This window comes from Malurus melanocephalus, unplaced genomic scaffold (genome assembly GCF_030028575.1).
Source record: "Malurus melanocephalus ecotype Western Australia unplaced genomic scaffold, MMel_1.1 scaffold_133, whole genome shotgun sequence".
In the NCBI taxonomy this organism is placed as follows: domain Eukaryota; kingdom Metazoa; phylum Chordata; class Aves; order Passeriformes; family Maluridae; genus Malurus; species Malurus melanocephalus.
In genome coordinates, this window is record NW_026623365.1 from 1,776 (window position 1) to 12,678 (window position 10,903).

General features: G+C 38.1%; 1 protein-coding gene across 1 annotated transcript in view; it reads left to right on the forward strand.

Annotated features, from left to right (window-relative positions):
* Positions 1 to 1,242: 1,242 nt before the first annotated feature.
* The window catches only part of SEMA5A (semaphorin 5A), a gene marked incomplete at its 5' end in the record, with an annotated part of 210,120 nt that continues 200,459 nt past the window's right edge, over positions 1,243 to 10,903 (forward strand). The window contains one exon of the mRNA XM_057370806.1: positions 1,243 to 1,441. Coding sequence (XP_057226789.1) covers positions 1,243 to 1,441 — 199 coding nt within the window. The remainder of the gene's footprint in view (positions 1,442 to 10,903) is intronic.

Sequence of the window (10,903 nt, forward strand, 5' to 3'; positions counted from 1 at the left end):
CTTCTGAGTGTAGCTTTTAAAACACACTGCTGTTATTGTGCAGTATCTTTTCATTAACAGCCCTTTGTTTTATGCATTTAGGATGTTTATTTTACACAAATAGAACATTTCCACCTTATTAAACTGCACACTACAATTCAGTGAGATCAGACATATTAGAAGTCAAAACTACTGATTTTTTTTTTTTTTTCCTGAGTTGCTTCATTATTAGCAGAGGGAAATTTCTGCCTTTATGAGCTATCTCAAGTCTCTGGTCTTCCCCCATGAAAGGCAGTGATGTCTCACATGTGCGTGTTATCAGCACGCAAGCCTGTGTGACTCAGTAAAGCTGCTGGTTTTTTGCTTTTAGATTATATGATTAGGTTGTTACTGCTTGGAATGTTTTTTAGCAATAAAACTAAAGGAACTGGGTTGAATCTAAAATTATATTGACACCATACATATTCTACTACTTATGTAAGTGTCTGGTCATTAAATGCTTCAAAAAATCAGGGAGCTGAACTTCAATTTTATTCTGATCATGAATGAATACCGTTGCATCATTGATGGGTGTCTAAATTTTACTAGAATGGGGTCTTCAAGATTTGATTCTGCAATTCACAGGCTTGTCATCAGTCTTGGCAAATGGATGGGGACTAAGCCAGTGTTAGAATCAGTGACCCTCACTGCTGTAAAGCAAAAGTATCTGTCAGAGCAYTGAGGTCAATCTTGYCCTACTCCTTTCTGTRCTGTTCCATACAAACTCTACAGACMGGCAGAAAAAATTCATGCTCTAGGGCTGTTCTCTCAAAGTAGTCMGTCACATAAAGGAGCAATTCCTTTTCTACCTTGTACACACAGGATGTCAAAGCACTCTTCCGTCCCTGAGGAAGGCAGGGCAAAAGCAATGGATCCAAGTGAATGGGGAAGATAGTTTTAAATATGTTTGCTTTAAGAGGATAAAATAAAAAATGTTGGAGAGTATTCTTTTCCCCACAGGTTATACTATGAAAAAGACGGCATAATGAATATCAGTTTTTTAATCATGCTGGCTAATAGATGAATTTTCCTATGAATTGAAATTGGGTAACTGATGATAGGTTTGTGAAGTAATTAGAGGAGCAGCTGACAGCATACTTTTGAGTAGTCAAATGCTACACAGAAAGAAGGCAATGCTGTTTTGTTTTAAATTTCAAGAATTGTCTATTTTTTTTTTTCTGTGGTTTGCTCCTGTTCTTGAGTAGATTTCTTTGAATTCTCCAGGTGCTTTTTCCACATGAGTGCAAGAGGAGTAGACAGTTAAAAGAAGTGACTGCTGTGGAGGACAGCGTGACCACCATGAGAGGAAGCTGCCTCCTCACACTGCTCTTGGCAGGACTTGGGGTTTTAGGAATACTGGAGTCAACAACAACAGAAGACACCCACTGCCACAGAGCTGAGCACCCCATTATTGCATACAAAGGTAAGATGTAAATGCCAAAAAAACTTTTCCAAGTGCTGGCCAAGTATTGTGTAATCACTTGATAGAAATCTGTGCTTATAATATAGAATGGTATGGGGAAAAAAAGGTGCATTCAGTGCTGTTATATAAAAATCTGGGGTGTATTCTATGCAAATGAAATAAAACTAGGCTTTCAAATCTTGTTCAGAATTTGTAGCTGAATGTATCACTTAAAGGTGGGTGAATAGTTTTCCTTTGTGATTAAAACTAGTCTGTGCTGTTGCATGGAGATATTCCTTTCCACGTGCACGATTCTACATGTGTACATTTAATTTCATGAAGTTGTTCTCATCCCCCTCCTTCACCCTGTCTAGACTTCTTGGTGTGGCAGTCCCACCCTCAAGCTCTTTAATTGGTTTTTTTTTTTATTTAGTGCTATCTGCAAACTTTACAGACTGCATTCTATTGCCTCCCCTTCTTCCTGGTGAAGGTGTTGAACAGGATAAACCCTTGTGATATTGCACTTGTTACTGGCTCAGGTGGAGAAAGGGCTGTTAAACATTTACTCTCCAGCTGGTAACCCCTTCTGCTAAACAACAGATGCCTCTGATACCTTAGTGGTGGTATTGAGTCCCTCAGCATCCCCCAGTTTGCTGGCCCTGGGTCACCTGCCCGAGTCAGCAGCAGGCTGATATTTTTCCCTGTTCAACCTTCCATTCCTGTTGGAGCAGTAGAAGCTGTCCCTGTTGCCCCTGACATTCCATGCAAGTTGTAACCTCCCCTGTACTCTGTTTAACCTGATGTAATCCCTGCATGTCCATGTGGTCCTTCTAAATTCATCCTTGTCCCTGCTTGCTCCTGACACACGCAGCCTTTTTGAGTTGAAGCTGCACCACAAGTTCCTTGCTTCACCAAGACATACCCTTCAAACATGTGGTTGTCATTGAGTATTGGGGTGGAACACTGAGGAATGGCTGGAACAAAGTGAAGAATACTTGGAGGATGTTTTCTGTCCAAACCTGAGCAGTTAATAACTTATCTGACTTTTTTTTTGTTTATTTGAATTGGGATTTTTCCGTTAGTGTCATAACTTAGAATGAGTTCCAAATAGTTTGTAGTTATGAGGATGTAGGGATTAAGTTGTATTATATTACACCCTGCATTCCTTCTGTTTTTCTAAGAAAGCACATGTGTAAGTTTTTTGTTCCAATGAATTAGAATTTATTGAATTGTAATTGAAAAAAGATTTGTTTCCATTCTTTTCATAAACTTAGAGAAAATAATGTTGTGTTTTGCAAAAAGTATTCTGTTCTGGCATTTTAATGGTATAATGATAATAATGGTACCAGCTGTCCTGTTCTTCCATACACTGGAGAATGAACTCTACCTCAGAACACCAAACCATCAGTGTATTGTGAATGAGGGACCTTTATCACTCATTTATTAGTGGGCTAAATAGCATGAGTTATTCTGATGAAATATCTGTTTTCCTTAGCATTCATATTGTGCAAATAATTCCATTTAAAATGCTTACTTTTTTATCAGAACACGCATACACAGTATTGTAAATTAAAGTAATTGAAGTAGAATGGTTAAAATTCTGGCACTAAGCTTCTTAATTTCACAAACTAGGAGATCACTGCATGTACTTTTTGGTTTTTTTTATATGCTACTGTAAAAGAAAATAATTGAGACTCATTACCAGTGCTGCGTTCTAGGAGTTGATTAAAAATGTGTCATTTTATGAATCTAATTCATCCAATATTTAGAAGGGTTTCTTGAATTTAGAGTGATCATGCCTCATGTTCTCAGTCGTATTTAACTTCTAGCGATGTCCTTCCAGTTCTAAGTCACTATGCAAAGGCTTTTTGGGGACAGAGGCCTCGTCTGTCATCTTGTTCCAGGTGCATCTTTTGATATAGCCAAAGAGAGTGTCACAGTTAGGGTTTACTGAACAAAACCAATTTCTTTTTGCTGTAAATATATGTGGGAAATAGAATTATATAGAAACATTTGCCACAAGATTTTTAGTATGAGATCTAGTAAAATTTTGAATGCCAGACTCCCATTGACCTTTGTGCTAAAAATGCCATTTATGAGTACATATACATGACATAACTTAGCCTTTATGAAGTGACATCTCTTGGAAAATTTTCTGACAAGCTGTAGTTCAGGCTGAACACAATAATCTGTTGGGAATCCTTAGTAACCACTAGAAAGGATGTGTAAAAACACGTTTGCAATGCAGCGTGTGATAGCTGGGTAACCTGGTTGGTGTGGGCACAACAGCATTTGACTTGTGCTTGAAGGACTGCTAGTTAGTGGAAAATGGAAGTTTTGAGACCCAAGGAAAAAGTGCCTGAGAGGTTTGTCTTTGTATCTGTATGTTAGGAATGGATTACTTGGTGTATCAGACTGTAAGAAGAGAGATGGGTGTAAGAAGCCAATGTCTGAGTGAATCCTGCAGTAGGGGCTGGCATGTTTCAAACAGCCAGCCATCTCACTGATATCCGTATTTTTCCTGTGACATTGGCTGACTTCCTGAATTCACCCACCCGCCTATAGGAAAGTGCTCTCTGGGATCTATTGATGTTACTGGTGCTGCTAGACCAACATCGAGTTAAAAAATCAATTTGTAACAGTTAAAATCCCCTTGAGCGCTGCACTAATGCCCTACTCTGTAAAGTCATCCTGTATTAGTATTAGATCCACCAGAGCTAAATGCTGTGTGGGATGCTGAACATCAACCAAGGCTGAATGCTATTGAGTGGTTGGTACTTTAAAGCTTGTAAACTCAGTAAACTAACTTGTAAACTTGTAAACTAAACTAACTTTACTGAGATATCAACACTTTTGTTTTATTTATAACTGATCAAAGCCTTTTTTTTTGGTCTTTGTTTTGTAGTTTCTGGTATACCAAAGTAGCAATGTACTTATTTGATTTCTCTTCCTTTGAGAGGTACTGTAGATGGAGTATGAACTATTAAATAAAACTAATGGAGTGAGAGTCTGGTGTAGCGTATGGATGAACAGCTGCAAAAAAACTAATAAAAGGACAAAATAGTCCCCAGGAGCTGTCACAGTGAAATATGGAAAAGGAGTATATCTCCCAAAAGAGCTTACTTTCTTTCTTACTGCCCATCAAAAATTGCTCACTTAGGTGATGATTCTGTCAAGCTACCTTGTGTAAAGGTACATATACTATGTCTAGCACTGATTTTTCCAGCTAAATAGTTTTAGTTGAAGGCTGTAATATATCTGCTGGTAGCAAATGGCGAGAATTTCACCCACCAGCTGAGAACTTTTACGCAAATACTTTGTTTGCTGGTGGAAGAGGAAAAAGAAGTTGCAGTAGCAGGACATGCACACAATTTGGAAGGATTTTGGACGTGATTTAAAAGCTTTCATTTGATGTCCCTCATACACAGTGTTAATAACCATGTTGTAATTTGTTTATCTGCATAATTAGTATTAGGACTGCATAATGTATCTTTTTGCTGTCCCAGAATCTATAAATGTCTGCTATAGATCAGAAACTGTTGGCAGCTCTAAAATTTCTTGTCATACAGCTTCCTTAAACTAGAATAAGGCACTTTGTGTCTTCCTTGGAAGATGGAAATTTCCTTTTCTCATTATTTAAAGTTGTTAGGAACTATCACAGAAAACAATTTAATATAAAATAGACCTCTAAGTATTGCATAGATTATTGCTCAGCCCAGTAGTGTGCAGTTCAGTGTTCTATGTAAAACTGATGGTGCATGGTGCCTCTTTGAATTTCTTTTCTCTCTCAGGAGTCGTCTGCCTCTAGAAGTGCAAAAAATGTGCTAATGTGTTGAAATTCAGCCTTAATAAAAAAAATTAAAAAAAAAAAATCTCTCTGCGTATGTTATATGCATGTACTAAGAATTCATCAGCTATACYAATTCCAATAGTTGGAGTCAAGGGATTGTAAATCAAGTGTAACTTACAACTGGCTGAAAGGAAAGAAGGTGCAGGTTAGAGACTCATAGTGTGTGATCCTTAATTTTACACACATTTCCATATGTTTACAATGTGAAAAGAAGGAAATAATGCTTGAAATAGCTTAAWGGTTAAGAGAGAAAAAGGGCTTAAATAACCTACTCATTAGAGTGTTACAAATTTTATTTCTGTTAAATTTTATTTTATTTGGATATACTTTTGTTTGCATGTAGATATGAAGTGTTAGCTCTGTAAATGTATTTGGGTTTACTGATGGTCTGCTTTTTGGGAGGAAATGTTCTCTTATTATAGTAAAGGAATTATAGTATAATGTTTAACCTAAGCAGTTATAAAAGGCTGCAAAACCCAAATTTGCTCTATGAGGAAAAAAAGGACACTTTATAAAAGTTGAACTATTTTTAGCCAAAAAAAACCCCCAAAACAAAACAGTTGAGTAGTCTAACGTTTGTCTATATATATCCTGTGTTTCATACTGCACCTGCTCTTCAGAAACTTCATGGTGGCTCTCTGTGGACCTGACCTTTCATTAGATTAAAAAAACCCAAACCAGAAATGGAAACGATCAGCAAAAAGGATAAAAGTAGTTACAGTGGCAGCTTGTTTCCCCAGACACACACATTTACTGAACTTTGAAACACCAGACCTGTCAAAACTGAGCTGAAGACTCATTCTGTAGACAGACCCCCTTCCATGAGGTAGAACTGAAGGGGACATTACAACGGCTTAGCAGCAGTGTGTGAGTCAGCTGGGAAAAAAAAGTTGGTCCACATCTAGTGTCAGGTGGGAAATTTTAAATATTGACTCTCTTGCAGTTTACCTGCATAAAGGTGTTTTTCTTAGGCTTTTCTGCCAGAAATAAAATGATGTTGTGAACTTCATTGATACTGAAAATGCAGTGGCGATCCTTTGCTCTGAGGCTAGTCTCTTTCTTCTAGGCTCCCATAACATAATCATAATTTAAAGTTGTGCTGTCTCAACAAAGAAAACATGAGTTTCCATAATTTTAGAAGCTATATTTAGTGATAATTTAAATACATGCTGTGCTGTAACAAAGTTGTCTGTTGAATAAACATGCTCAAAAATAGCATGTCTCAATCCATAAAAGAAATGAACTTAAACCCTTCATTTCAACTTGAGGTTAACCAGAAAAGAAAAATAGCATAGTTATTTTTGATTCCTTGGTTGGAGTATCCTAAGAAATATATTATTTTAACCTTATTGCCTGACCACCACAGAATTCCCTTACTTAATGTTTGTCTAAGTAATATAGACTCAGTATATTTCTCTGCTCATTTTATGCTGTGGTTTGTGTACAGAGTGCATGCACTTAACATGTGCCAAGGGGAAATAACATGTGGGCTGAATGAAGAAGGATAAGTGGTGTATGAACTTGTTTTTGTTTGTACTCTCTTCTCTTTTCTCTAATCTTGTTGCGAGTTTTCTTTTAAACTAATAGTACTTTACTAAGCTGTTTGGTTTCTACTGCCTTTTCCTTCTCTTTTCAGTTTTTCATAAATACATTTCAAAGATCTCCTGCCAGCATCAGTAGTGGGATTAAGGTGTATTGCTTTCCATTCCCTATCATCTTTTGGGCTTTCCTTTAAATAAAGATGATTCATCAGTGAAGAAATGCTGATTGCTAGATATTTTAACTTTGGTTTGTCAAGATGATAGGACTACGAGATTGTTTGTACTACCTTGCCAAGAACCAACCCTCTTCAGGAGGAAAATAATTCCTTTACCAGTTTTAATTTTTTTTGTATTGTCAGGTTTGCCCTTACCTTTGTATAGATTGAAGTCCTGCTGGGAGATGGCAACCTTTAACTTTTTACTGTTAATTAAAAAATGTATCTTTGGAGATTGAAGGTTACTATCCCTTTATATCTTCCTGAATCCCCCAGTGTCATTGGTGCCCATTCCCATAAAAACAAGGGAATGACAGGGGCTGAATTCTCTAAGCAAAGGACTTGCATACCAGCTACATTTTCCCCACCCCTGAAAGTGATCACGTTTTAAAGTAAGCATCAATTTAAAATTATTTTGGCATGCCAGTCATGTGCTGGGCCTTCATAGAATGCTAATAATTTTCATAAATTTCAATAATATCAAATTAGTAGTGGCTACAATGGCTATTGAGCTGGGCAAACATATTCTATGAGCCCTAAAGTTTTTAGAGCATTTGCAGTTCTCTGGTTGTTAACAAAGCAGCAAACGGAATGAGAAGCTCCTGCTGCATTCTAGTAGCAGAGGGCTGTACAAAGTAGGCAGATGGAATTAAAATCTGTTTTTTTTTTGTTCTTTTTCTTTTTTTTTCTTCTTCTTCAAAAGAGCTGTATTTTTGCTAAAAGGTTGTAAACCAAACTGGGATATGTTAAAGAAACAGATCAGCAGTCAAGAAAGAGAGCTCATAAGCAGAAGTTCTGTCAATTTGTTTTATGTGTGTGTGCTTAAAGCAAGAGGGAGCACAGTATTGCTCTGACTTTTTTTCTGTTCTATTTTTTTTTTTCCACCAGATTGAATTTAAATTTTTTCTCATAAGCAAAGACTGGAGAAAAGGTGGCTTGGTTGTGACCTCATCAWGCTGTGCAACTGCCTGAAGGGAGCCTATAGCCAGGTGTAGGTTGGTCTCTTCTCCCAAGTAAAAAGTGTTGGCACGAGAGTAATCAGCCTCAGGTTGTGCCAGGGAAGGCTTATATCAGATATTAGGAAGAACTTCTTCACTGGAAGTGTATTGAGCATTAAGCCAGGCTGCCCAGGGGAGAGGTGGAGTCACCATCCCAGGATATGCTTGAGACACACGGAGTCGTGGCGCCTGGGGATTTGGTTTAGTGGTAAATTTGGCAGTGCTGGGTTAACTGTTGGTCTCGGTGATCTTAGTGAGCTTTTCCAACCCAAACCATTCTATAATTCTGCTGCTAAATCAGCAAAGATGTCAACAATTGCAGTTTCTGGCCATCTGATACTGGGCAACTTTGTTTTCATATTTGGTAGTGGCACAGTTACTGGAAAGACTCATTCCAGTGGTTTTGCCTTCCGGATCACTTGACGGCAGCCTCTGCCCTTACTGCCTGTCACTGAATGTCACCTTCTGCTCCCTGTCCCTTTGGCTGAGAGATTGGGGAAACCCTGGCCCATCCTGGGGCCTTGCTTAGAGCTCTAAAATTTCCAGGAATCTTAAGAGGAGGGGTGGAAAAATGTTAGTTAGCTTTTTTGKTTTTCTTCTTGATTTCTTAAATAACCTTACCAAGCTACTTCRTGTTTATCAGATTGGTTGAGTGGAATTGAGAACCACAGTCGGTGCTTCTTCAAAGTGCTTTTTCTTTCACATCTTTTCTTCACTGTCTTCCTTCTGTGACACTGTCTGCTGTTGTATAGGACAATGGGTAAAAGCTGATTTTGTGTGGCTGAACATGGTTGATACTTGTTACATGACAATTTGTCRTATTCAGGTTGGACCAAACTTTGACTTGCCGTAAGCTTGTCATTCCATRTCCAGTGCTCACTTCAGATTTTGTTTTGATGGATTTATGGCTCTTTTCTACCATTTCTGCAATTTGGAACTGACCATTTTACAACCAGCTCTACAGTAAATCAGCTCAAGTATTTGTTAATAGTGACAAAACCCTGGAGTTTAATGATGCCTTTTAGAACAAAAGTAAGTTCTACAAAGAGAAGTGTTGAATGTAGTGTCGTGGTTCTTACTTTTCTTTTTCTTCCTTGTTTTTGGAGGCTTTTTTGGCTTTGGGGCATCTTTTACTTTTTGTTGTGGGGGAGTAGAGGGGGTGGGGGATTTATTCCTCTCTTATGTCCTGGCTCCAGACTCTTACAGAGATTATGTCAGGTTCTGCTCACTATACACTTTGTGTTACAATGTCTTATTTTGTTTGGGTTTTCTATTTTTTCATAAAATATCATCAGACCTGAAACCTACAGTCTTGAGCAGAATTGATAGGATAAAGAAATTTTATTTTGCTGAAACAGCGTGRATAAAAAGGTTTAATATGTTCATATGCCAACATAAGTAAGAGTGCATCCTTGCAGGATGATCAGTTCTAGGAAAAAAGGTCTTGCTAAATGAAGCATAGATATTTCCAATAAAAATAACAGGACCTAACTGCTTATCAGCTTTTGGTTTTATGYTTCTGCTCCCTGCAATACATGTATTAAAAATTGAGGAGATTTCTCTACAAAACTCTGTCTTGAGACCAAATACTGATTTCCCATAACTAYACAACATGATTTTCTTCAAAATAAATTCTTTGGCTGGTTGCCAAAGCCAGCATGTGAGTGTTAAAATGCAAAAGATTAAATCCTCTGAAGAGAATGCCATGACTAAGGATGCCAAATGTTTCCCGTGGTCAGTCTGTCCTTCCATCACATTGAGGAAGAGTGGCAGCAGCAGCACAGGGACCAGAGCTGGTAACTCTAAGGAGTAGATGCTCTCCCTGGGAAGAGCATTAGGGCTCTGTGCTGGATGAGGAGTGAAATTAGTGGTTTTTGACTGCTCTGGCAGCGCTGAAAACACTTTGATCTAGGTGGGAGTTCAGTCTTTTTTTTTCCTTATACTTTCTTGTATTTGTATGCAATATGTGTGTTTGAACAATGAAGCATAAACAATTCCAAACCCTTGTTCTGAAAAATAAGAAATAAGTAGGTATTGCAGCAGATGTTCCTGTCTCTTCCCTGAGGGCACAGACAGTCAGAACCCAAATTCCCTTTAATTATCCCAGTAATAGACATATGCACACACATAAGAATGCAGCAATATGTACCTCTAGCTGGGGGAGCTCTGACAGGGCAAGGAAAACAGGAATGCAGGCTGGATTTTAGACCTTGAAGATTAGYGTGGATTGTAAAAGCAGGTGAAGGAACCAGGGTGGGGTAACTGCTGTGACTGGGTCTGCCCTGCCTGGAGAGCAGCAGTCAGGTGGCCAGGGCAGCCACTTTGTGCCTACTGAGAGAATCGAGGAAAGATGAGAGTAGCTGGGTAGAGGGAAGTAAGTTTATCATAGGCTTAAGAAAGAAGTTCAAGTTTTTATGCATTTAAAGTCAACAAACATATAGGAAGTATGCTTGATTTTCTCTTTTCCCCATTAATAATACATTATTTACAGCCCTGCTTCATTACCTCCAAAATTGTTCTGAAGCTGTAATAGCTGTTCATAAAATGAATGCRCAGTAAACAGGTGGTGAACTTTCTGAAAAATATCAAGAGGTTTATAGTCTTGGGATTTGTTTTATTACAAATGATTTAAAGTGGAGGGGAGCACGAGAAGCAAGCAGAGCTTCTAGATAAGGCTAGATATAGATATTTATTTCTTGGCTTCTGCAGTCCTCTTTGTATGGAAAAGCAAGCTTCAAGACTGTATTGAGTTTTATTGGTTAGTAGAAGGAAGGCAGCTGACTTCTCTATGTGATCTTGGGACCTCCAGAATACTGCATCTTGAAAGGCATCTGTAGTTTTGAAGTTGCTTTCTCTTTTTTGTTGGTTCTTTTTTCTTT